The following is a 27,485-nucleotide window of genomic DNA, read 5'->3' as shown; positions in this document are numbered from 1 at the left end:
CCTGGACTCTGGAGAAGAGAGCTTGAGTGACATCACAGGGAGTCAGGGGGCAGCTGGAGGGCTGGCTCTGATGAATCAGCTTGAGGCAGTGTCTGGAACCTCTGTAAATTTGCTGTGATTCTTTCTTCTTGCCTTGGGCCAGTCTTAAGACATTTTAGTTTGATTTTGAGATTTGGTGGTTAACTCTATTTTGAAAACACTTTTAAATTCCAGCTCAAAGCAGTCCTGCCTTTTAACATACAGTGAGTCCCTTACATACAAATGAGTTCCATTCCAAGAGCGTGTTTGCTAAATCCAATTTGTTCATACGTCCAACAAAGTTAGCCTAGGTACCCAACTATAAATAACATAACCAGCTATATGGTACTGTAGTGATCTATAGATCTTTTAACACAAGTAATACATAAAAAAAATAAAAAATAAAAGATTTTTAATCTTACAGTACAGTACCTAGTAGTACAATAGCAGGCACACAGGGGCTGGCATCGAGTGAACAGACAAGAAGACTTATTGACCGGCGGAGGGAGAGGAGGTGGGAGGAGGATCGTCAGCAGCAGGAGACGGAGGACCAGCTGCAGTGGCCCTCACACCTGACGTGGATGGAGCAGGTGCTGGCTCCGTGCTGGAACCAGATACACATTCTCATCTTTGAAAGTTCGCAACTTGAAGGTTCGTATGTAGGGGACTTAATTGTGCATTTCTGTGCACGCAAGTTGCTCTGTCTTCCTGCATTTTCCCTCTTTCTTTGCCCAGTCTCTCTCCCATTTCAGGACCTGCACTGTTAAGCATAAGGAAGAAAAAACAGCATGAGGCAATTTGGTGATTTTTTTTCAGTGAAGTCTATCAAATTTCTGAATGAAAATCCATTATTGAACTATGTTAAGGCAGATTTGGACATTGCAAAAAACTTCTTCTGTTACCCTGTTAACCAGAATTTTCATGAGGGACTAAACTAACACATCTTTTATTAAAATAATTGATGATAGATGCTACCTGGCTAATGAATATTTTTATTAGATGCATGCAGTTTAAATTGTCCAGAACTACTTTAATATCCTTTAGCTCACATGCTTCCAAAAATGTTTACCCATGACTGCATTCTTAGGTAAGCTGCCATGTACTTATGCTCATAAAGCAACAATTCACTTATGTTGCTTTATAAAAATAATATAAAGCCCAAGGCCACAGGACTCAGGGACCCATCTCTTTTTATCTAACTTATCTCCTGTACCTTACCAGTCAGCACGCAGTACATTCAGGAAGTCCAGAATGACTTCATTTCCTTATTATAATCCCAGATAGGGAGTTAAGTGGAAATAAAAAGTAATAAGAAATTTCTGTGTACAACAGGGCCTTGATTTAAAAACAAAAAAAAAACCTTCCAACCAGACTAATTTCTTTTGAGGCACATTATATTTACATTTTCATCCACATTTAGAATCTAATGTTTCCTTCTGACTTGTTCTCCTTCCATAAGGAAAAAAAAGAAAAGGAGTCCAGGAAAAAAAAAATTCAGAAATAAGAAGAAGAAAAGTTCAGGGTTTTAGGCCAACTTACTTATTTCAAAAATCTCTGATAACCTGGAGAATACCTTTCACTCTATCTGAAGGTTCATTGTGGACTACCACACACTCTTAGAGGGTCTAAGCACGCCCACCTGCCCTTCAGTGCTCACGTGGCCTCTGGACCTGGGGTTGGGGGAGGAGCCCTGGGAAACAGCCATCCACAGGTAATTGGGTTCACTCTGCCCAAGCTGTGATTCAGAACAAACCCAACCCCAGCTCTTGGTGAGATCTGATTTCCTTGCTAGTGGTTAATACTTAGTGGCTGGCTTTTTGAAATTTAGGAGTATTAGATTTTAGTCAATGACGAATGTAGACTTTGGCAGGGGAGATCTTAGAATCATTTCTCTAAGTAAGGCCTTATTGGGTAAAGATTCTTGAAGAAAAATATTTTTAGCTATTTTTATTTATTTATTTGACTGCACCCGGTCTTAGTTGCGGCACGTGGTATCTTCAATCTTTGTTGTGGCATGGGGAATTTTTAGTTGCAGCAGGCAGGATCTGGGCTTCCCTGGTGGATTCTCTGGTGGTAAAGAATCCGCCTGCCAATGCAGGAGACTCAGGTTTGACCCCTGGTTTGGGACATGCCCCGGCGAAGGGAATGGCAACCCACTGCAGTATTCTTGCCTGGAGAATTCCATGGACAGAGGAGCCTGGCAGGCTGCAGTCCATGGGGTTGCAAAGAGTCAGACACAACTTAGGGACTAAACAGCAACCACAAATTCAGGATCTAGTTCCCCGACCGGGAATTGAACCCAGGCCCCCTGCATTGGGAGCTCAAGAGTCTGCCACTGGACCACGAGGACAGTCCCCCAAAACATGGTTTTAAATTGCCAGCATCAACTCTACTGCAGTACTCCAGGCAGAAAGACTAGCCATGTTCTCATACTGGTTAAGTTCCTAGACTGACTCCCAGGAACTAGCCTTGTGGAAATACAAAATTGCTGAAGAACTCTTGGGTATGAACACATTTTCATCTACTGGGGACGTGAACAAGGCCAAGTAGAATCAACATGCTTATTTCCTTCTGGAGCAGTTTTATGAATGAGTGAAAACTGGCAGCTTCAGTCCCATGGGTCAAAGTCTCTTTTCTCTCGGCCCAAGCTGTAGGTTTCTGGTGCTCTGCGCCCTGTGGTCCAGCCTTCCTGTTTCAAGCCTACTTCGTGTCTCCCTTCCCCTACCCCAGCCCAGAGGATAACACTGGGGGCTGGTCTAGAGGTTGATGAGTGCTGCTTGCTCTGTGGGCGAGAGAGGAAGAGGGAAGGGAGGATGTTGGAGTGAAGACATTCCTGAAACAGTAAGGACAAGCCAGACACACTCCACAGGACCCGTGTATCTGGGGTGAATCCGAGTGGAGTGGGGCTGGCTGTTTACCCAGATGGCTCTTATCAGTACAGCCCAGAAGCCCAGTTGAGATCAAAGGTAGACTTTGGGCCTGGCATATTCATTCATAGTGAACAGTGTCACGTTCTCTTTGTCTTCTTTCCAGCAGAAAGTTAAACATTTTCTCATTTCTTGTTTAAATGAAAATTCCCCTGTCTCCGCTTTGAATTGCAGTGTTTTAATCGCCCCTGAGTCTCAGGACACTGCTTGGTGTGGTTAAGGAATTAGGTGTGAAAACTGTGTGGTTCACTTCTTGTTTCCTGTGGGGAGATGAATGACCTACACTTACACAGAGCCTCCACTCTGACTCTCCACCGGAAATGAACTTGGGGTGTCAGCAGACAACCGGGCACTGTCTTCCCAGACTCCTTGAAGGCGGAAGGTGGACGGGAGCATGTGGTTCCGTGGAGCAGCTCAGGTCTCCAGAAGGTTCCATTGCATGGTGCTGTGTCCTTGCAGACACACTCAGTTTGGTTCTGATTCTGTCTCCGAGTCTGGGTGCTTGATGGGCACCCCACATGCGCTTCTGCAGAAAAACTAGAAAAAGATTTTCAGAAGAATACTGCCCTGTGCTGCTCTGCTAGAGTCTTCTGCTTTTTTACAGGCTGTCTTTTCTCATTTCTAAACTGTATCTCGGTCAATGCCCTTTCTTCGCCTGTATGGCTTCCAACCAGCCATTCTCTGTTTAATCTCAATTTTAGGAAGACCTTTGCGATCAGCCACTTATTGAAACATTGTGAGGTGTTTCTTAGTTTAATCAGGAGAAGGTGCAGGGAACTCTTTCCGCAGGTCAGGGAAAGCGTTTGAGGTTTACAGGCTGGAAATGCCAGCCTGTTTTGCTACTGTGTTTGTTATTTTACGCTGCTGAAGTCTGCAAGAGAAGAAAGGAAATCTGTGCCCAGATATTTGTGTTGACCCGAATTTCAGATCAAGGGTTTGGCATGATGACAGTGACCCCTGGCATCATAACTCCATCTTGCTGTGACTTTTTTCACCCTAAAAGGAGAGAGAAGACTGTTTCCCTTGGGCTCTTGACCTTACAGTTGGGCACAGTCCAAAGAACCCACATATGTCCACTTGGGTGAGGATTAGAGCATCTTTTGGGTCTTTAGGTCCTGAAGTAGACAGCTTTCAAGGTAGACCTGTGACCCTGCAGGAACCCTGGGCTTCTATCTGGACTTGGAGGGCATCAGCCAGCTCTGCAGCCACAAGCAATGCTCTTAGGGGATCATTTGCTGACACCCATGGCCTGGACCCATTCTGCAGGACTTGGGGTGCTTCCCAGGTTGCAGAGGTGGAGTCTTCGCCATGCACAGGGCTGACATATGTTCCACAGTGTCTCCAAGCCCCAGCCTGGGTCAGAGGACATCAGAGAGGGCCCATGGGGGAGCAGCCTGTTGTCACAGCTGAGTTCACATGTCATGTCCTTCTTGTCTTTTCCTTGGACACAGGGCCAAGCACACCTGCAAGAAAACGCTTCTGGAGGAAGTGCAGGAGCTGGAGATGAAGTCCAGAGTGATGGGCAGAGCAATGCTCCGGGACAGTAACGGAAAGAGGTGGGCAGCACCAGGCCAGGGTCCCCAGGACCCCCTCTCCTTTTCCCTACCTCCCTTCTGGGATTTCCTTTCCTCTTCTCAGTTTTCAATATGAGCACATGATGGGTGAAACAGAAACCATGCCCTCTCGGGGCAACATGAAATCTGACTTTCAGGTCCCTGGGCCTGCCCCCAGGTGAAACAGAGGCTTATATGGGGTCTGGACATGCAGAAAATAGAAATAACATTGTGGTCTTCAGGTGGAGAAGTGCTGTATCAGCAGTGTTAGCAAAGCATGTTTAAAAGCCAGGCCATTTGCTCTCAGCCCCAGTCATGTGCTAAAGGGTATCTGCCCTGAAGTTCTACTCATCGAAGAATGCATTTTGTTCATGTAGATTCTGTTCATTCCAAGTATACCCATGGTTTGTTTTGTTTTTGATAAATTATTTTTTGCTCCTGGTGTTCAGACAGCATTACATGACCTACTGGTTGATCCAGCAAAGCAGGGGCTGCCGCTCCCCCACCCCCCCTTATTTCTTACAGAGCCTCAGTGGCCCCCACTCCTCCCCTAACTGCTGGGCAAGTGAGTAGGTTTGATTTAATCGTGTATGTTAAAATGTTATCAGACTGCATCTGGTTAAAGTTTACTGAAGGAAACTGACCTGAGCCCAAGGACAATATGCAGGTAATAGGAGGCCTTGGCCACCTTAGGGACACGGAGGTCCAGGAGATTATGAGCACGGCTCCCCTCTACATTCTTGGAAGGGACCCTAGAACTAGCTACTCAAGAAACAAAAATCTAGAGGCGGAGTACTTCCAGAGACCCTCTGATATTTATGTTCTGTTTTATTTAGGTTCTGTCTTCTTGTACCATCTTTTAAAGCAATGAAATCAAAGCATTTTTGTTTTGTGTTGCTTTTAGGAAAGAGAATGCAAATATTTTGAGAAGTATCAGTAATATTATCTCAAATGGCTAGATATTTTAGGAAAGGGGCTGAAGCGTATAGGATTGAAGGCTCTGTGGTTGAAGTTGTGATTTTTTTGTGTATTTATAACATTTTTCCTGAGTCCATTAGCATTCATTTTATGGCAGTTGTGCTAGTCATTGTAAGACTTTATCAGTCAGCTGGACAAAAATCTCTGTCTGAAGCTTGAAGTTGTGACTGGTGGGGGCAGGACTGGGCTTTATGGTGGTCTGTGTATAACTGATACACAGGCCACACAGCTAAGGGTGAGCAGGCCTCTTCTGCCCGTTGGACAGCAGACACAGGGCTTGTGTCTAGGTTGTCAACGGCCCACAGAATTCTTTAATCTCCAAAAACAACGTGTTCATATCTTCTAAAAGTAGGGAGATGCCTCTGCAAATTGAAATTAATACATGAATGTCAGTCTTAAAGCGAAATAAGCACACTGTTTTATCCTATTTGCAAAAAATTTTACAAGCTCTTCTGTATCTCAAGAATTCTCCCATATATACATAGTGATTTCTAAGAGATCATGAGTCATTTCTGAGGACAATGAGAATTTCCAAGCAAAATTCTAAAACTCTTCTCAAACATTGGACAGGAAAACATTGCAAGGAAGGCAGTGTGAGACAGCCCTTCACCAAGTCTGAGCTGACCTGGGTGGGATCTCCGGCCCATGGGGGTCCTCAAAACAGGCCTGGATGGGGGGTTAGCGGCACAGGGGATGTCCGGAAGAGGTGGCAATCCCAGGCGGCCTCTGGCTTGAGAAGTCGAGAAAGGCTGCCCACTGGAGACAGGATGGAAGACAGAGCTGTGAGGGTGGGGAGATGGTGGTTCACAGAAAGGATGAGAGCCTGTGCGGCGGAGGCTCGAGTCCAACGTGTGCAGGGAGGATCACAGAGCTCTGAGCCTGTGTCTGAATCCTGGCTCAGCCATGGTGAGCCCTGCAGTCTTGGGCGAGAGATTTTCTGTAAGGAGACTGTCTTCATCTGTTAGAGATGGAGACTCATGGCGGGTGGGAGGTGTTAGAATTTATGAAACTGAATTTATGATGGGTGACAGCTCATTGACCAGTGCTGTGCTCAGTTGCTGAGTCGTGTCCCACTCTTTGGGACCCCATGGACTGTAGCCCACCAGGCTCCTCTGTCCATGGGATTCTCCAGACAAGGATACTGGAGTGGGTTGCCATTTCCTTCTCCAGGGGATCTTCCTGACCCAGGGATCAAACCTGAGTCTTGGTTTGGCAGGAAGGTCATGATATTGAAGGGTGTCATGGACTCTCAGCTTGTGGTTGATTAAAAAAAAAAAGTAAATTAAAAAAATACTTATTTTTTTATGGAAGTATAGTTGATTTACAGTGTGCATTAGTTTCAGGTGTATAGAAAAGTAATTCAGTTATACACACATATACACACTTTTTCAGATTCAAAGAGAATGTAATTTCTAAAAGCACTTATCCTGTTCAAAGTTCACTTTCATATGTTCGGGTGGATCAGGAGATAACTGGAGTTTAAATGTGGTCTCTGCCTCCTGCATTTTGGAATCTCTTCTCTGAGCACACTGTAAACTCTCGCTGGGACAGTTGATTCGGAGGGTGGAGGGAGGGTGTGAATGTGGGTGTGCAGGAGGAAACGTGGGGTCACAGCTTCCTTTTTCGCTGTCACAGATCTGGCCTCACGTTGGGGCTCCTGGAGAGGTTACTACAGGGACCCCGGGCCTCCCACCACCCCCAGCAGCCCTCACTCCATCTGACCCCTCCCCCCAGTGGCTCCCAGGTTTCCTGGGTGGTCCATGGGCAGCCTGGACAGCAGCTGCTCCAGAGAGAGAACTCTGCTCTCCCAGTTGTTCGTCTACCACCTGCCTGGCTCCTTTCACTCCTGCTTGGATTCCCTGCTGCCGCGGAGCTGCTGGGGGAGGGGCGGCCCTGGTCGGGGTGGGGGCCGCCCTGTCCCTCCCTCTGAAGAGTCACAAACCGACTCCCTCTTTGAGAGACCCTGAGTATTTTGTCTCTCCTCCCCCCTCCCCATGCCTGCTTCCCCGCCCCGTGTGATGTTTGAGTTCATCCACGCCTCTCTTTCCAGCTGTCAGTCTGGCACATAGGGAAGCTCTGTAAATATTTGTTTTCTTTTAATTGAATTAATTTATTTATTTTTGGCTGCGCTGGGACTTTGTTGCTACTCGGGTTTCTCTAGTTGCAGCCAACGAGGGCTACTCTTCTTTGCGGTGTGCACGTTTCTCATCACAGCGTCTTCTCTTGCAGAACACGGGCTCTAGAGTGCAGGCTTAGTAGCTGTGGTGCACAGGCTTAGCTGCTCCACGGCATGTGGGATCTTTCCAGACCAGAGATCAAACCGGCATTGGCAAGTGGATTTTTAACCACTGAGCCACCAGGGAAGACCCCATAAATATTTGTTGACCAAGTGGAAATGCAGAAAACCAGCGAGGGGAGGAAGGTGAACCTGCAGCATCCATGCAGCTGGTGCCAGGGCGATCACTCCTGTTGAAAGTGGCCACAGAGGGTGCAGGCTGTCGCTCGACCTCTAGTGACAGGGCCCTTTCATCTGGTGGCTTCAGAGGACAGCTCATATAGAAGCACAGATGGGGGCTCTGGTCCTCCCTGCCGCCCCACCACCCAGGTGCCCTGGCTCTGTGGCCGCCCTGCCCGCCACTGTCCCTCAGCTTAGCTCTGATGCCTGAAAGAGGGCCCCTTGAGCACAGCCTGCCAAGTCCTTAAAGCAGGTCCAAGTCACCAGCAAAGTCTAACGAACAGCCAAGTCTAGCCGTTTTTCTCAGGAACGTGCTCAGAAGAAACAGAACCAAAATCTTTATGCATCAATTCCAAAACCCCTTTTGTGCCAAATGAGCATTTTGAAATGGTACCTGGAGATTTCAAGTACCCCTCTGTGCCCCTAATTCATACAGTGAAAATACCTAAACATTTTATTGATCTTATCTAAGCCCCCAGACTTTTACATGATTTTGGTAAACCTTTAAGTTTCATGAACTGGTTTCTGCCTTCTCTCATGAGTGGAATCAGCTTCCAAAATTAACCTGTGTGATTTGGACATAAATCAGCCTGTTCTCATGACTTAGAGAAAAGAAACTGAGAAAGAGAACTAGGTGTCTGGAAAGTATAGTGAAGTAAGAAATGCCAAGGGGATGAGCAAAATGATTTTTCTTGATTTTCAATTTGTTTTTTCTGGGTGGAGCATTTTTCTCGCCAGGTAGTTTGTGTACCGTAGAGATGCTAAGAACTTATGGATATTTGGTTGTTCAGAACACCTGTTGCCAACCCATCTTCCCAGTGTTCTTCACCAGAAGATAACCCTACCGTTCTGCCTGTGGAACAGTCTGTCATGCACACCGTTAACTCTACATGGTCTTAAAAATGAGCTAAGTTGGAAGAATTCCTTGTTTCAATGTTTTGGTAATATCTTTCCCTCTTTATTCTTTTTTTAAAAAATTGAACTAGAGTTGACTTGCAATGTTGTGTTAATTTCTGCTTATAGCAAAGTGACTCAGTTATGCATTTATACATTCTTATTCATACTGGTTTCCATTATGGTTTCTCTCATGATGTTGAATGTAGCTCCCTATGCTGTACAGTAGGACCTTGCTGTTTATCCCTCCCTCTTTATTCCTAATGTGTAACTCATGCATTTTTTTTTTTTTCCTGATGGACGAAAATCTACCAGTGGCCACTTCCTTTACAAATACAGTTCAGACAAATGCCTAAAATATCATGTAAGGGGACAAGCTATTGTTTTTTTCCCCTTTACATTGTTTTTCTTCCTTGGTGTGTGGCAGGGCGTGTCCTGGTGTTTTAGGTGTTTCATCAAAGCGAGAAGAAAGGCCGGGTGTGTTTGATCCAAATGCCTAGTTTCTCAGCTGTGCCTTAAGTCTGAAGGAACCACAAGGAGGCCCCAGTCTTGTCCCAGACCTTCTTTCTGCTCGTCAGAGTTGGCGGGAGGCCGGTGGGGTGGACCCTGTGCTGGTCTTCTCCAGGTTCAAGGTCAAGGGTTCAGGTGGCTGCCCCTGCCTTGGGCCAGCCAGGTGGTGGAATTCTCTTTTGTTTATGTGCTTTCCCCAAGTTCGCTGAGGCCTGGGTAGAGGAAGCCATGCGGCTGGTCTCCTCGGGCCCTGAGTCATCACCTCATCCTCCACGTGGTTTTCTGTCCTTTGCGAGCACTGATGCTCAGGCTTCTGTCCCCGCCCTGCCTGAGCCAGCACTCGGGAAATCTAGACGCATGTCTGCCTCTCGGGAATTCCTCTCTGCACCTCTGTCTGGGCCACAGCCCGTGTCACTCAGCTTTCATCGCATCAAGGCTGCTCCACATAGCCAGAACACGGTCCTTGTTGGCCATCTGGGCCTCCTCGTGGAGTGTCATCTGCCTAGAGCCAGAGGACAGAGCCTGAAACACATCATCACGGATTGTTTTATTCTTTTTTTTTAATTGGAGGATAATTACTTTACAATATAGTGATGGCTTTGGCATACAGCAACATGAATCGGTCATAGGTATACATGGGTTTCTGACACCGCCCTCCCCACCCACAATCCACGTTCTGAACTCCCCCTCCCACTTCTGTCTCCACCTCATCCCTCCAGGTTGTCACAGAGCACCGTCAGCAGGGTTTTCAGACAAAAAAGCTCATCCACTCCACCCCAGGCCACACTCTCCCAGGCTCTTTTGAAACCAGTTACGTTAAAAACAAAATACAAAAACTGCCCAATACATTTTGAGTGTGTGCTCTTGCCAAAAAATTATCCATTATGCTTTGATCTTCAAACGGAAATCCTTTGATCTTTAAAATAATGTTTAAAAAGCTATTTGGTTTCATCATTCCTCCAAGGCAAATTGGGTACAACTGCTGAGTTAAAGATGAGTAGAAACAAGGCCAAAAATAGGAAACAACCAGCTTGACTGTATATTATTCTCCAATATGGGTTTTATATCGTTTCAGGAAAAATACTTTCTTTCTCCAAGTATTGGCTGCAGACAACACATTCATTTTGTTTCCCTCTCCACCCCCTCCCCACAATTCCCCCCCTAAAATATCTATTAGTTGTTTTATTAGCTAAAAGGTTAGGAAATTATGCCATCATTTCAACGAAGCTCTCCAGGCCAGGTGGCAAACTTCTGCCTCCGACACCTGGTTAAGATATATTTCACTTCCAGCTGCATTTTTTCCATCGATGTGTCATGAAGCTGGGGAGGAAACACAGGTTGTGGAGACAGACAGACCTGAATTGAGCTCCAAGCCCGGCTGCTCACAGAGCTGTGTGACCTTGGCTGAGTTACAAACGTCTCTGAACTTTAGTTTGCTTATCATCAATTTGACTTGAGGTCTAAATGAAATAATATATGTTAAATCCATAGCACATGTAGATGTTCAGAAAGTGTTAATACCCCTGTGTCTGTAACTCAGAAGCAGAACCACAGTTCAGTTCCACTGGATCTTTGGTTTTCCCAGAGGGCTTGGAGAGACATAGGAGTCGGATCCTCGTCCTGCACGGACCCAGCCCTGAGGACAAAATGCTTCCTCCCCTGGACACACTGACCTCGCTCCCTCGTTCCTGAGTCTTCTCACTATCCTGACATACGCCTGGGGTTCCCTGAGTATATTCATTTCTACAGTTTTCTAAATTATTCAAATACTCAACAAATGCAAGAATAGAGAGACTAGTACAAGGAATTGCTATGTACTCACTGCCCGGGTTCAACACTTACCGAGATTTTGCCACAGTTGCTTCATCTAGTCTCTTTTGTTGTTCTTCAGTCACCAAGTCATGTCTGACTCCGTGCGACCCCATGGACTGCAGCACGCCAGGCCTCCCTGTCCCTCACCGTCTCTCGGAGTTTGCCCAAGTTCATGTCGATTGAATTGGTGATGTCATCCAACCACCTCCTATCACCCCTTCTCTTCTGCCTTCAATCAGATACGCCTATTGTTATAAATATTTTCTTTCTTGTTTTCAGCCATGCCTTGCAGCTTGCAGGGTGATCTTAGTTCCCTGACTAGGGATTGAACCCAGGCATTCAGCAGTGAAAGCACCGAGTCCTAACCACTGGAGTGCCAGGGAACTCCCCACTGTTTTTCCTTTGCAAATCCTAGACATGACAGCATTTCACCCTGGTGTATGTCAGCATTGGCTCTAAATATCCTACATTATGGGCTTCCCTGGTGGCTTAGACAGTAAAGAATCCACCTGCAATGTGGAGAATCCCCTTGGATAGAGCAGCCTGGTGGACTGTATGTAGTCCATGGGTTGCAAAGAGTTAGACACGACTGAGCAACTGAACTGAACTGATGATGAATACATCTTATCCTTGTTTGTGTTGTGACATAGAAACACTGTAACTCCACTGCCTCTTATCACCTCTAATAATTAACAATCATTTTTCAGTATCAATTGATACTCAGTCCATAAACAGATTTTCTGGGTCATCTCAGCCCTGTCTTTTTAGGGTTTTAGGATCTAGGCAAGGTCCACACATAACATGTGCTTACTCTGTTTTTTAAGTCTCTTTGAATTTCAAGAAGCATCCCCTTCCTTGTTATTAATGCCATGGGCTTGAAGATGTGATGCCCCATTTGATTTTCCTCGTCACGATCGTCGCTGCAGGCAGCAATTGACACTTTCCTTCTGTACAGAGTGGGGAGCTTGGCCTCCAGGAGGTGGACTCACGCCCCCGTCATCCAACTTAGCAGGGGCTGGACCCTGTCTTCCAAGTCCAGGGCTCTTTCTAGGAAGCCAAGATAGTGAGAGTCACTGAGTGCTTCAGTTTCTGAGTTGACCTTCCTCAGAGTTCCTGGAGAGCCTTGGAGCCCCAGAGACCAGGAGGGAGACCGGTCCTGGAGCGGGAGCCCCATCAGAGGCTGCAGACCAGGGTCTGACATCATGAGCGACGTCATGAGCAGGGCTCTGCAGGAGCTGGGGAGCCAGGGGGTGGTGGCTTTAGGTCTCTAAATGCAGAAAGAACATGGAGCAAACGGAGAAACCATACCATCCCTTAAAGGAACCCAGAAGCCAAGCAGCTGACCACTGAGGAGGAGAGAAGGGCAGGGAGCTGATGAAGACTGCTCTGTTTCCACGGGCTCAGAGAGGAGCAGCCTTGTGGAGAAAGATGGCGTCTGGCCAGCATCACCTTCCAGGGGACCAGCGTGTGCCTAACAGACCCTGAGTGTAGGGAAGAGCCTGGGGAAGAGCCTGGGGCAGGGCCGAGCACCAGCAGGTCTTTCAATTTAGACACCAGGGAGCCTTCTCAGGGAAACAACCAGCAAGAGAGGCAGCAGCACTCCCAGGTGAGACCAGGGAGATGTCAGAGCAGGCGAGGAAGTGCATTTGGGGGACAGGGAGAGTAAATGACCCAGAAAATGACAGGAGGGCTGACGGGATGACCCAGACGGGGATTTCTAGGGACTCTTTTGCATCCTGGGCCCAGGAAGGAGGGGATGAGGGAATAAACTCTTAAGGAGGTGAGAGACCTGACTAGCATGTGGTTAATGAACACCTAAGCCACCCGTGTCAACTAGAATTAATCGGCTCTGTTATTAATATTTTATGATGCTCCATCCCAAAGGCCCTGTTGTTGTTATGGCCTGATGTTTGATAATTAAGAACAACTTTTCTGAACACCATTCGTCATTTGTTTTGAAATGAGAAATAGACTTCTCGTCTACCTTGAGAGGCAGGCTAGCTGTTGTGAGATGTGCCCAGAATCTAGCCACTGGCCATAGCTTGATGAAAGATGATGGCGTCTTTACAGGATGCCTGGAGAGGGCCAGGCAGGAGCGCTGTTTCCTTGCGATGTAGGAAGACGAGGTAATGGGTGAATGCAGATGCAGTGTTGACCAGTGGTTTGCTGGGAGCAGTCCTCATCCTATTAGTCAGATGACTTAAATATGTTTAATTTTTTTGGATTATGACTTAAGTTAGCTCAGTGTCAATTTTATCTGCCAACAAGACCCGTTTTCAAAAATTTTTCACCCATGAAGTTAATGTCAGAAATGACCCAGGATTGACAGCTTATTGCATCCTTTTAAAACTAACATGAACTATTTTAATCCTCTTCTTTGAAAGTTGACTTTATTAATATTTAAGCCATCTGAGCAACAAGAGAAGCCATCAAGGGTGGATGTAAGACTTCTGTTTCACTTGTACAGGTCATATCATTTGAATGGTGACGCTTCACATTCCAGGCAGGGATTAGTTCTTCCCTGCCTTAGAAGATCTCTGCTAATTGCTTTCCTTTGATTATCGGTGAGCTGTTTGCTTTTCCGTTTGCCCACCTCCCCGCTACCTGTCTCCCCTGCCTCCAGCTGAGATGGGAGCAAAACATCCTAGCCAGAAACCAGATGACCCAGAATACCTGCTTTGAAACGGAGCCACAGTGAGATGTTGTCCAGGAAGGACCCAATGCTACCGCCTGTTTCACTCTTCAGTTCTTGGGGAGGCCGAAGAAAGAAGTGTGGAGTTTCTGGTGCCCAGCCAGTGGGTTTTGTGGTGCAGATTATTGAATCCCCCAGTCATACTGAACTGTTGGGGGGAAAAAGTTGAGATGGGCCGCTGGACATTTTTCGTTGATGTCCCGTATCTGCTTCTGCACTGACACTGCTCTGAACGTATCGCCCAGGTCCCAGGCATGGTTGTTTGTGTCAGATGAGGCGGCCCCATCTGTACCTGGCACTTGGAAGGCCAGTCGAGGCCCATTTGTTGTTGTCTTTCAGTTGCCCAGTCATGTCCAACTCTGTGAGCCCATGGCCTGAAACACACCAGGCTTCCCTGTCCTTCACTGTTTCCCAGAATTTGCTCAAAAGTAATGTCCATTGAGTTGGAGATGCCATCCAACCATCTCATCTTCTCTCACCCCTTCTCTTCTTGCTTTCAATCTTTCCCAGCATCAGGGTCTTTTTCAATGAGTCGGCTCTTCACATCAGATGGCCAAAGGATTGAAGCTTCAGCTTCGGTCCTTCCAATGACTATTCAGGGTTGATTTACTTTAGAATTGACTGATTTGATCTCTTTGCAGTCCAAGGGACTCTCAAGAGTCTTCTCCAGCATCACAATTCAGAAGCATCAATTCTTTGGCACTCAGCTTTCTTTATGGTCCAACTCTCACATCCATACATGACTACTGGAAAAACCATAGCTTTGACTATACAGACGTCTGTCAGTAAAGTAATGTCTCTGCTTTTTAATACACTGTCTAGGTTTGTCATAGTTTTTCTACCAAGGAGCAAGTATCTTTTAATTTCATGGCAGCAGTCACCATCCCCAGTGATTCTGAAGCCCAAGAAAATAAAGTCTGTCACTGTTTCCAGTTTTCCCCATCTGTTTGCCCATTTGGTCACAGGTAAATATGACATCGTTGACCCTGAGGTTGAGAAGAACTTGGAGAATAAATTTCCAAGACACAAGAACTAGGAGATGGTCATTGTCGGAGAATCACTGCATTTAGTGATGGACTGAGTTGTGTCTCTAGAGAGTAAGTCCTTCTCTGGGCCAGGACACAGGACACAGGACACAGGCATGACTGCTAATCATGGTACCTTGGTTTTCAGCTACTCAGGGACCTCAGCAAAGTCTTTGCTTCCTAACAAGACAGTGATAACATGGATCTTCAGCATGTATTCTCTCTCATGCAATTAGGATCTACTCAGGGCACCATGGGTGGTATAACTGGGATAATTGGGAGTTCACACACTTGCTAATGAGTCACCACATTGGCTTCCAAACAAATAGAACCAGTGATCGGCTTACTAGGAGACAAGTCCGAAGTGAGGACCAGCCAGACCAGGGTGTGGCGTAGGGCGAGACAGATTTCTGCTGTGCTGGGGTTCACATTCCAGTGCAGGTGACAGAGGATAAACAGAAAAATGGACAGGAGAAAAGGAGGAAAATGAGGCAGAGCTCTGTGCTGGGGTGAGACTGATGGGGCTGGAGTGGCAGCAGAGCCTTCCCAGGTGACACTCAGCAGAGACCCGAATAAAATCAATACACACGGCCAACCAGACGGAGATCTGAGGAAAGAGCCCTGCTGGCTGCGGAGAGGCTGGTGGGAAAGCCAAGGAGGCTGTCTGGTCGAACCGGGGCCTCCGCAGTGCAGGCAGAGTCTTCTTTCAGGCAGCAGGGTCTCTTGGGGGATTGAGAACCAGCTCAGGGGACCAGGGTTTCAGTCACCAGAGCCGGGGATGGGTCTCAGCAAGGGGACTGCAGGACCCGGTTTTCTTAAACATGTGATTAAATTTTATGCACTTATTTAGTTTACTGACAAATATAACTTTTCATTATTAATGAAATTTTTAAAATTAAATTCTATCATAGATTTCTTTTTACCAATTCATCCAAAATAGTCACAATTGTTAGATATTCACGATATCTGTAGAACAATAGCTTTGTTTATTAAAGCCTTGACATACCACCCAGACCCTCTGTTCCTCCTGACTCTGTGCTACTTACTCAGAAAGCACTTGTCTTTTTTGAAAAGCACATAGGACAGGAACTCAGTGGAAGCGCTTTGGTCACGTGAACTTTGGGCTTCTTGTCTTGGTGGCATCTTTTCACTATGCTCACAAATACGTAGAAAGCGGGAGCACTGTCGAGGCTGGAGACCAAGGCCTCTGCCTGCTCCATCCAGGCAGCATCTTTCATTCAGCCTTTCTCAAAGTGGATGAAAGATGCTAAGGCCCTCAACGGCAGTGGTGTTGGGCTGGGCTGTGTGCGGGCCTGATGGCCGCGGTGCTGGGTTCTTTGACCAGCATCACAAATAATATGTCCTGGAGCCTCTGAGATTCCCCAGCGGCTTTCCAAATTAAAATCCAAGGGAGCTGCTCATTTGATAGCCCAGGGAAATGCTGCACCTGCATGTCTGCTCCATCTGGCCCCTGCTTCTTGAATCTGGAGATTGTGCTGCCCTGATCCAACGGCTGAGGACCATTTCTGCCGTCCCTCAGAGGTTTTCACTTGAGTGTCTTCAGTGCTGGGAAACGAGAACACCCTTTTGTCCTCAGAAACAATCAATATGTGTCTGTGCTGTTTTGTAAGGAATGTCTATGAGCAGAGCGCACCGTCTGATTCCAGATAAAGGTTCATCTTGAGCATCATGAGGGAATTCGCCTCTCAGCCAAGCAGACATCCTCCTTCCTCCTTTGATCCTTATGATCGACTTCTTCTTCCTTTTCGTGTAGTATTCTCAAGGGACATAACCACATCATTCCATCAGGGTTACTTCATAGCTGTGTCACGGCTGTGTTCCCTGCCTTCGTTTCTTTCTTGAAGGCGCAGCTCATACTCAGCAGAGGTTTCGTGGTTCTGACTTTTGTTCTTTTATAGCCCTGCTGGAGCGCGGCCAACCCATGACATCAGTTAGACATAGCGTGGAGGCCGGGAGACGCACCTGCTGGGGATCCACTTGGATTTTCCTTGTTGCTTTCATGTTCATGTCAGCAGCAAGTGTTTGCACATAGCTCACCACTGATTGATGTTGTTAGGTATACACACACACATATGCTCAGCCAGCATTTCTCATCTACCTCTGCCATTTACAAGAATAACAAAAGAACATCTATTTCTATTTTTTATTGAAATATAATCAATTTGTGATGTTAGTTTCAGGTGTAAAACAGTGATTCAGTATTGTTATAAGTTGTACTCCATTTAAAGCTATTATAGATGATGGTTATAATTCCCTGTTGCTCATTTCTTTTATATATAGTAGTTTGTGTCTCTTAATCTCATACCCCCTTCTCTCCCCTCCGCTCTCCCCTCTGCCCACTGGTAACCACTAGCTTGTTTTCTGTATCGGTGTGTCTGTTTCTGTTTTGCAATATACATTCATTTGTATTATGTTTTAGATTCTACATGTAAGTGATATCTTACAGTATTTGTCTTTGTCTGTCTGACTCATTTCACTTAGCATAATATTCCCTGGGTCCATCCACATTGCTTCATATGGCAGAATTTCATTCTTTTTATAGCTGAGTAGCATGTCATTGTGTGTGTGTGTGTGTGTTAATCCAGTCGTCTGTTGATGGGTACTAAGATTGTCTTCCATATCTTAGCTATTATGAATAATGCATCCTTGAACACTGGGGTGCATTTACCTTTTTGAATCAGTCTTTTCATTTTCTTTGGATATATACCCAGGAGTGGAGTTGCTGGATCTTATGGTAGTCCTTTTTTAATTTTTTCAAGAACCTCCACATTGTTTTCCTTAGTGGCTGCACCAGTTTATTCCGTACATTCCCACCAACAGTGCACAAGGGTTCCATTTTCTCTGTATCTTCACCAGCAATTGTTTGTTGTCTTTGTGATAACAGCCATTCTAACAGGCGCGCGGTGATAGTTCACTGTGGTTTTGATTTGCATTTCCCTGATGAGTAACCATATTGAGCAGTTTTCCCTGTGTCTGTTGACCATCTACATACCTCTTTGGAAAAACTGTCTTTTCAGGTCTTCTGTCCATTTTTAATGGGGTTCTGTGGGGTTTTTTTTTATACTGAGTTGCATATATTGTTTATATATTTTATATATGAATCCCTTGTCATTCATATCATTTGCAAATATTTTCTCCCACTCAGGAGGTTGTCCTTTCATTTTATCAGTGGCTTTCTTTGCTGTGCAAAGAATATTTCTACTATTTATAGGAACAACAAAAGAAAAATGAAGTAACAACAAAAACAACTCTAGAGTTTTCAGTGACATTTTGTTCTCTCAAAACTCTGCTCAACCATCAGCGAGCAGTACAGGACATTCTGCTGCTAAGTCGCTTCAGTCGTGTCCGACTCTGTGCGACCCCATAGATGGCAGCCCACCAGGCTCCCCCATCCCTGGGATTCTCCAGGCAAGAACACTGGAGTGGGTTGCCATTTCCTTCTCCAATGCATGAAAGTGAAAAGTGAAAGGGAAGTCGCTCAGTCGTGTCCGACTCTTAGTGACCCCATGGACTGCAGCCTACCAGGCTCCTCCGTCCATGGGATTTTCCAGGCAAGAGTACTGGAGTGGGGTGCCATTGGCTTCTCCAGTACAGGACATAATACTCCTTTAATTTTTTTTTTCTTCTATAAACCATTACCATTTATGTCCAAACTCTTACAAATGTTTTGCACAAAACACCTGATAAGCAAGTAGAATCCCACTATTTTTCAATGCCTGTGAATAGGCATATCCTGTTGTTGAAGGTCATGTTATGAAAAGAGTTTTCTCTGACAGAACCTTGGTGCAATTTCCTCCTAATTGCTAGGGGTCACCTTGGACAAAAGTGGCGCTCCTGGGAGTTTTCCACACGGGGCTGCTGGTGTGTGTTTGCTCACCCAGAGATGCTGACATTGTTGTCCTTCATGGTGATGCTAAACCAGGCAGGAGCCTATACTGAGTCCTTGTGATTTGCCAGAGATCATTGTGGGTGGTATAGAAATCCAGGGAGGGGTGGCAGATAACATGGGAATACAGTGGGAAGGTGCTGTAACAGCGATGGAGAGACTGCCCTGAGAGCACGGCACGAATTAGGACCTGTCCCTGGAGAGTGAAGCAGGGGAGGGATCTGGCTGTAGGGCAGATGTGAAGAGTTATCTGGGCACAGTGAAAAATGCAGAACAAGGGCTGAGAAGTTAAGTCTCATAACTAGGTGGAGGGCCAGATCATATGACCTGTGGGGCTTTATTCTGTAAACCACAGGGAGCCGTCGACAGCCTCACTTAGCCTCACTTACGAGAAACAGCCATGGAGTGAGATCCTCTGCAGAGAGGATACTGGCCTCCTTCACCCTGCTCTGTGCAGTGTGTCCATGCAGAAACAAAGTTCAGATGTCCCCAGGAGTCCTCCCCACTGGGGCTGTCCTGGGACGTGCATGTTTCATCCAGGAGTATTCCAAGGTCACCCTCGACCCCACCCTAGAACAGCTTACAACATAGGAAGGTTTTCTCACAGTGGCCTCAGGCTGTTTTTGAGAAAAGAAAAAATGTAGGTGAGTGAATGCCTTGCAGAGAAGCACCGAGCACACTCAGAACGCTGTCTTGGGAGCTGACCGTGAACTGGCCTCCGTCCTGAAATCACGATACCACTTCTGTGGGCATGTTGTCACCCAGGCAGGACCTGAAGGGTCTACTCAGCCAGGAGAAAGAACATGTGCTGGTCCTTTACAGGAAGGGAGAAGGTGTTAAAACCCAGACTACTGTTACAAATCACATCCAAAAGCAGGTTTTAAAAAGTAACCACTAGGTGTAAGTTTCCTATGCTACACAGTAGCTCGTTGATTATTTTATATATAGTAGTGTGTATCTTGGGCTTCCCTGGTAACTCAGACAATAAAGATCCACCTGCAATGCAGAAGACCCAATCCCTGGATGGGGAAGATCCCCTGGAGAAGGAAATGGCAACCCACTCCAGAATTCTTGCCTGGAGAATTCCATGGACAAAGGAGTCTGGTGGGCTTATAGTCCATGGGGTCACAAAGAGTCAGACACAACTAAGTGACCAAGCACTCACTCAGCACTCAGTGTGTATCTGTTAACCTCAAACTCCTTGCCCCACACCTTTCCTCTGGCAACCACAAGCTTGTTTTCTAAGTCTTTGAAGCTGTTTCTGTTTCGTAAATAAGTTCACTTGTATCTTTTTTTTTTTTTTAGATTCCACATATAAGTGATATCATTTGGTATTGTCTTTCTCTGTCTTACTTCACTAAGTATGATAACCTCTAGCTCCATCCATGTTCTTGCAAATGGCATTATTTCATTCTTTTTATGGCTGAGTAGTATTCCATTGATCCAACCAGTCCATTCTGAAGGAGATCAGCCCTGGGATTTCTTTGGAAGGAAATTATGCTAAAGCTGAAACTCCAGTAATTTGGCCACTTCATGCGAAGAGTTGACTCATTGGAAAAGACTCTGATGCTGGGAGGGATTAGGGACAGGAGGAGAAGGGGACGACAGAGGATGAGATGGCTGGATGGCATCACTGACTCGATGGACGTGAGTCTGAGTGAACTCCGGGAGTTGGTGATGGACAGGGAGGCCTGGCATGCTGCGATTCATGGGGTCGCAAAGAGTCGGACACGACTGAGCAACTGAACTGAACTGAACTGAGTATTCCATTGTATCTATGTACCACATCTTCCTTAGCCATTCCTCTCTCGATGGATGTTATTCTTTATCTTAGAAAAACAGCATCGCTTCCCAGAGGCAGAGATGTGTCATACTCTGAGGTTTCAGCATTCGTCCATGCGGTTTATGCATTCCTGAAGTACAGGGATCAAACACTGGAGATAGTCTATGGTTTTTAGTTGCTATTTCATCATCTTTATGGATGACCCAGAGAGAGGCCAGGTAATAATATATGAAGAGTTAACTTTAAACATTTAATACACTCTTTAAAAAGTTCATAATCCAGAGGGTTTTTTCCATTGGAAAAGAAAAGGGAAACCTGTTTTCTCTCTTGCGCCCATGTACTTCTCTTCTTCATCATGTGCCCCAGCATCAGCTGCCAGGACTTTCCCACAGACTGCTGGGCACCCAGACCAAGGTGATTCAGAAGACCTGCCTGGACAGCCTCACCCTGTTGGATACAGGTACATCCTCTCAATGAGGGCTTCTTCAGACTGCAAAGCATGAGCCAGCAGTGATGCAGACAGTAATCTTATTTTGAAATTTTGAAAGTGATGGTCTGCCAGAAACACCGGCAGATTTAGCAGCTCTCGTACCTGGAAGAAGACAGGGCCTCTTCCAAGAAGACTCTCTCTGGGTCATCCATAAAGATTATGAAATAGCAACTAATAGCAACATCAGAGAAACATCACTGCTGTCTACATACTGTCCTACAAAAAGAGAAAACTGAAGCATATTTTTAAAAAGTAAGAGTTTATTTAAGCAAAAAGCAGTTCAAGTCAGGGGTTCAGCCAGGCTGGCGGCTTGGCCATGGCAAATAGAGTTGTTAGTCTCCAGAGAGGATTCTGGGAAATCTCCAAAAATCTGGGAAAGCTCCAAAGTGGCCCTGCCTGGTAGGGGAGACCTGTCCCCTGGGAGTGATGAAGGGGCCCCGCCAAGACACGAAGCAGTGCCGTCAGCCTCAGCCAGTGGGCAGGCCTGTCCCTCGGGGTCACACAGCTCGGATGCCCCCTGTGCCTGAGTGTGGAGATGCTGGGCCCTGGCACGGGGCTGGGGACAGGCCTGGGCTCACCCCGCAGTCACCCCACTCACCTTGTCCCCAGGCGCTGCAGCCCAGCACCACATCCCATGTGGAACGCAGTCATCCCAAAGGGAGGGCAGCTGCTGGCTTTTCCCGAGACTCCCCAGGACTTGTTGTCACGGTTCCCTCCCCCACTGGGGATGCGGTTGGGGAGGAAGGGGAGAGCTTCCCCCACATGCTGGCAGTGGCCGATTGGACTCTGGGGACTCAGGACCACGAGTGCATCCCCCTTTGTAAAGTCTTGCTTACGTTACAAACCCACCTGGTTCCCAAACAGGCTGTAGGCAGCTCAAGACCATGACTCAAGTGCTCTGGCTTAAAAACCAATTTCTTGAAGCCTTCCAGCTCTCCCCGTGGGCTGGGCCAAACTAGCAGTGACTCGTCTGTGGTCTGACATCTGTAAAGAAACAGAGAATGGTCTGAGGCTGCAGGGCCTCCCCGGTTGTTCTTATCCAGTGAGGTTATTGTCTTCCCCACCGATCAGCAGGGAGGCAGTGCCCACTCCACCCTCGCCTCCCTGGGGGCACCTGCCTGCAGCCACCAGAGAACAGGGCAGGCTGCACCTCCATCCATCATTATCTTTAGTTAGTGTTTAGGGGGTTAATCAGGAGAGAAGCTCATCTTTCTTTAATTACTTCCACAATTGAGTCGGGGGACCCTGTGGCCCCTTCTGAATTTTTCTGTCTGCACGCTGCTTTGAATCTGTGAAGTCAGGTGTTCATTGCCCAGACCCTGTGTGTATTGGAGGGAATGAAAGTGGGGTGATGGTGGCGGGGGTGGGGGGAAGTTATTTTATCATAATTAATTTGCAGCTTCATGGGCCTCCTGGGAAGTTGGCAACCTTAAAACAAAATCACCATCATGAGAGATATCGGTGGTTTCATACTTGATTCAAATCTGCTCAGGTTCTAATAGGCAAATTTTATTTTTCATTTAAGGGCAAGTTCACATTCAGGGAATTTAACTGATTTTAAAAAATACGATGAAGGCCCTGTCCTCATGCCTTAACCTTCAGACTGGCTCCTTTGTCCAGTCAGGTTGACTTTCCAGTATTTAACGTGCCTGGGCTGCTAGCCTTGCCCTCGGGAAATGAGACTGCAGCCCAACAGGCTTCATTGTTCAAACCCACCTTTATTATGTGGTTTCCACGCCCCCGGCTTTCCTCCAGAACCCTGTGTTACGTCAGCCCCTCTTCCAGCTGTTACCTGTAACCATCAAAAATCACTCACTGCTGCCTTCTTACAAAAATTTTATTGGAGTACAGTTGCTTTACCTTGCTGTGTTAGTTTCTGCTGTACAGCAAAATGAATCAGCTCTACGTGTACATCTATTCCCTCTTTTTGGATTTCCTTCCTGGCGTGCTGCAATTCATGGGGTCGCAAAGAGTCGAACACAACTGAGCGACTGAACTGAGCTGAACGTCACCAGAGAGCACTGAATCGAGTTCCTTGTGCTATATAATAGGTTCTCTCATTATCTATCTTATACTTGGTGGGCTTCCCTGGTAGCTCAGCTGGTAAAGAATCTGCCTGCAATGCAGGAGACCAGGTTCAATTCCTGGGTCATGAAGATCCACTGGAGAAAGGATAGGCTACCCACACTAGTATTCTTGGGCTTCCCTTGTGGCTCAGCTGGTAAGACTCCTCCTGCAATGCGGGAGACCTGGGTTCAATCCCTGGGTTGGGAAGATGCCCTGGAGAAAGGAAAGGCTACCCACTCCAGTATTCTGGCCTGGAGAATTCGATGGACTGTATAGTCCATGGGGGTCACAAAGTGTCAGACACTCCTGAGCAACTTTCACTTTCTTACACGTAGTATCAATGGTGTAGGAGTGTCAATCCTAATCTTCTGATTCATCCCGCCCCTGTCATATCCATACATTTGTTCTCTACGTCTGTGTCTCTATAATGGTTTTGCAAATAAGATCACCTATACCGTTTTTATAGAGTCAACATATATGCATTAATATACGGCATTTGTTTTTCTCCTTCTGACTTACTTCCCCCATATGACAGTCTCTACATCCACGTCTCTGCAAATGGCACAGTTTCATTCCTTTTCATGGCTGAAGAGTGTCCCATTGAATATATGTACCACATCTTCTTTATCCATTCCTCTGTTGATGGACATTTAGGCTGCTTCCACTGTTGCCTTTTTATAAATGTTTTTCCGAAGTTCTTTTCCCTCCTTCATCACATTTACATACTCTTCCTACAAAAAGAGAAAACTGAAGCATCTTTTTAAAAATCAAGAGTTGGGCATTCTGGCGCGGAGTGGAGCGGAGCGGCGGTGGGCGCAGCTAGCGGGTTGGGCGCAGAGCGGGGGTGCAGCTTGGTTTCCCCCCGACACCCCTCCCCCTCAAACGCGAGCCCCACCCCTCCGCCGGCCAGGCCCACCCGGCCGAACTATCCCCTGCGGCGCGAGCCCGGGGCGGCTCCGGGCGCCCCCCCAGCAGAACCCCCCACCATGGGCAGCCAGAGCTCCAAGGCTCCCCGGGGCGACGTGACCGCCGAGGAGGCAGCAGGCGCTTCCCCCGCCAAGGTCAACGGACAGGAGAACGGCCACGTGAAAAGCAATGGAGACATCCCCCAAAGGTGAAGGGGAGTCGCCCCCGTGAACGGAACAGAGGAGGCAGCGGGGGCCACTGGTGATGCTATCGAGCCAGCACCCCCTAGCCAGGGCGCTGAGGCTAAGGGGGAGGTCCCCCCCAAGGAGACCCCCAAGAAGAAGAAGAAATTCTCTTTCAAGAAGCCTTTCAAATTGAGTGGCCTGTCCTTCAAGAGAAATCGGAAGGAGGGTGGGGGTGATTCGTCTGCCTCCTCACCCACAGAGGAAGAGCAGGAGCAGGGGGAGATCAGTGCCTGCGGCGAGGAGGGCACTGCCCAGGAAGGGAAGGCTGCTGCCATCCCCGAGAGCCAGGAGCCTCAGGCCAAAGGGGCAGAGGCCAGCCCTACCGTCAAGGGAGACACAGAAGAGGCAGGGCCCCAGGCCGCAGAGCCATCCACTCCCTCGGGGCCAGAGAGTGACCCTGCACCAGCCAGCGAGCAGAATGAGTAGCTGGGTGGGGGCAGGTGGGTGATCTCTAAGCTGCAAAAACTGTGCTGTCCTTGTGAGGTCACTGCCTGGACCTGGTGCCCCAGCTGCCTTCCTGTGCCCAGAAAGGAAGGGGCTGTTGCCCCCTAGCCACGTTCCCTCTCCTTCTCTCCCTCCTGTGGATTCTCCCATCATCCATCTGGTCTTCCTCTTAAGGCCAGTTGAAGATGGTCCCTTGCAGTTTTCCCAAGTTAGGTTAGTGATGTGAAATGCTCCTGCCCTTGGCCCTACCTCCTTCCCTGTCCCCACCTGTGCCGAAGGCAATTGCTGGTTTTCTTCCCCAATTCTTTTCCAAGTAGGTTTTGTTTACTCCCCAATCCCTGAGCCAGATGTGGGGGTGCCTACACTCCCAAACCTTGAGTGTCCAGCCTTCCCCTGTTGAGTTTTTAGTCTCTTGTGCTGTGCCTAGTGGCACCTGGGCTGGGGAGAACACTGCCCCTGTCTAGGTTTTTATAAATGTCTTACTCAAGTTCAAACCTCCAGCTTGTGAATCAACCCGTGTCTCCTTTTTTGACTTGGTAAGCAAGTATTAAGCTTTGGGGTGGGCGGGAGGTCTGTAATGTGAAACAACTTCTTGTTGTCTTTTTTCCCCCTCCCATTGTTGTAAATAACTTTTAATGGCCAAACCCCAGATTTGTACTTTTTTTTTTTTTCTAACTGCTAAAACCATTCTCTTCCACCTGGTTTTACTGTAACATTTGAAAAAGGAATAAATGTTATTTTATAAATAAATAAATAAATAAAATAAAAATCAAGAGTTTAAGCAAAAAAAAAAAAAAACAGTCCAAGTCAGGCAGCAACAGAGCAGAGTGGAGCTGGGGAGAGGCGTATACTCAGAGGAGGGGAGGGGGAGAAAGCCAAGGTGGTTGTTGACTGGCCATGGATTCAAGCCCTCTCGGCTGCTGGTGGATCATGTGTTCTGAGATTTTGATTCCTAACCTTGATTTGGGCCAGGGACCTCCTCATGTATTAATTTAGCGGCCTTCAGTGAGTCCGTGCTTCTGGGCGTCATCTGGCGCGCCTGGGACTGGGGCCGCGATGCACAGTTTCCTGACTCTTCACCAGACTGTGGGTCTGCTGAGACGTGCCCGCTCTTCTTTGGCCAAATTACAAAGTAGACTTGGGAGTCCTGTGGGCCTGGAAATTCCCTTTTATAGAAATAAGCTCCTGTGACAAGATCTTGTGAGGTCGTGCCACCTACCCCCTCACCCCTCTGGAAGAGGAGAGCTCATGGGGAGAAGAAAAGACAGGGCTCTGTGGCCTTGCCACGTCTGTCTTTGTCTCTGCTTGGTGCTCAGAACCAGAGACCAGACTCTCTTGATTCCGTCAATCCTGCAACAAATAGTTCCTAAGCATCTGCTATGGGCTAAAGCACTGTTCTGGGTGCTGGGTGCAGAACTGTGAACAAAACCCAAATTCCAGCCCTCCTGGAGCTGACATCCAGCATGGACCACAGACGTAAACACAAAGTCTGCAGTGAAAGTGGGATGAAGATAAAGCAAGGGACACGGGGTAGAGAGAGGAGGACATTCTCACATGAGTGGTCCTGGGGCTGCTCTGAGGGAACTGGGGGAAGGGGCCGCCTGGGAGGCAGAGACCCTGGGGTGGGAAACTGGAGTGTTCCAGGAAAGGCCAGAAGGCCCTGCGGCTGGAGCAGAGGGAGGGAGGGAAGGGTGGGCAGGTAGGATGCTGGGTTGGAGAGGAAGCCAGGGTCCTTTAGCCAATGCTTCTGAGCAGGTCCGTTGGGTGGAAACAGAGCTTTAACAGAACTTCCTGCCAGTAAAGCTGCCTCTTGCTGACCCACATGCTGCTGTGCTGCTGCAGTCCTGTTCATGCTCGTCCTTTTTCCACATGCCCGTCAGGAAACGCACAGAGCCTGGACCATTCCTGACCTGCTCCATTACATCTGGGGCTCCTCAACCCACTGAGCCACCATTCCCCGAGGCTCCTCTGGGTCAGCCAGGTGCCCCTGCTAATTCATCTGTTCCTCACAGCCCCAGGACTCTGACCTAACCTCACCATGGGCTCTCTGACTGACCCACGGAGCTCAGCTCTGTTCGAGGGGAGCCTCCCACCTCACTGCAAGTCCTGGGATGGGAATGGTTTCCATATGTGCAGGGCTGTCGATCCAACTCCACTTCGCCTGCTCTAATGAGGTCAGACGGCTCCGCAGAGGTGGACGGCCACTCCCTGGGGCAGGGCTGGCGGGGGATGGAGGAGGGTCCCCCCCCATCTCGCTCTAACACAGCTCTGAGTTGTAGCGTTCTCCTGACCGCTTCGAACGGGTAACTACAGACAAACACAAAAGAGGGAATGCATAAAACTGAGAGGGATTTTTATTAAAATTTTTTATTTGGAGAAAATTGCAGCCTCACCTGCAGTCGTAAGAAATAATACAGAGACATCCCACGTACTCTTAGTTCCCCTGATGGTGGTGGTGGTTTAGTTACTAAGTCATGTCTGACTCTTGCAACCCGTTGGACTGTAGCCCGCCAGGCTCCTCTGTCCATGGGATTCTCCAGTCAAGAATACTGGAGTGAGTTGCCGTTTTCTTCACCAGGGGATCTTCCTGACCCAGGAATTGAACTTGGGTCTCCTGCATTGCAGGGAGACTCTTTACTGACTGAGCCACCAGGGAAGCCCTCCCCTAATAGTAACATCCTGCAGAACTGAAGAAACAGTGTCACAACCAGGAATAGATTCAGTCATCTATACCTGACATGGATGTGGTCAGGATATAGAATGTTTCCATCACCACAGG

General features: G+C 47.5%; 1 protein-coding gene and 1 pseudogene across 4 annotated transcripts in view; both read left to right on the top strand.

Moving 5' to 3' along the window:
* The window catches only part of ATP8A2 (ATPase, aminophospholipid transporter, class I, type 8A, member 2), a 494,154-nt gene that overhangs the window by 440,984 nt on the left and 25,685 nt on the right, over window positions 1–27,485 (top strand). For all 4 annotated transcript variants that reach the window (XM_024999819.2, XM_024999820.2, NM_001435329.1 and 1 more), the window contains one exon: window positions 4,397–4,501. In XM_024999819.2, coding sequence (XP_024855587.1) covers window positions 4,397–4,501 — 105 coding nt within the window. The remainder of the gene's footprint in view (window positions 1–4,396; window positions 4,502–27,485) is intronic.
* Window positions 23,888–25,200, top strand: LOC782264 (MARCKS-related protein-like; annotated as a pseudogene).

This window comes from Bos taurus, chromosome 12, assembly GCF_002263795.3.
Source record: "Bos taurus isolate L1 Dominette 01449 registration number 42190680 breed Hereford chromosome 12, ARS-UCD2.0, whole genome shotgun sequence".
NCBI lineage: Eukaryota > Metazoa > Chordata > Mammalia > Artiodactyla > Bovidae > Bos > Bos taurus.
This window is presented reverse-complemented; position numbering and strand designations above follow the sequence as displayed.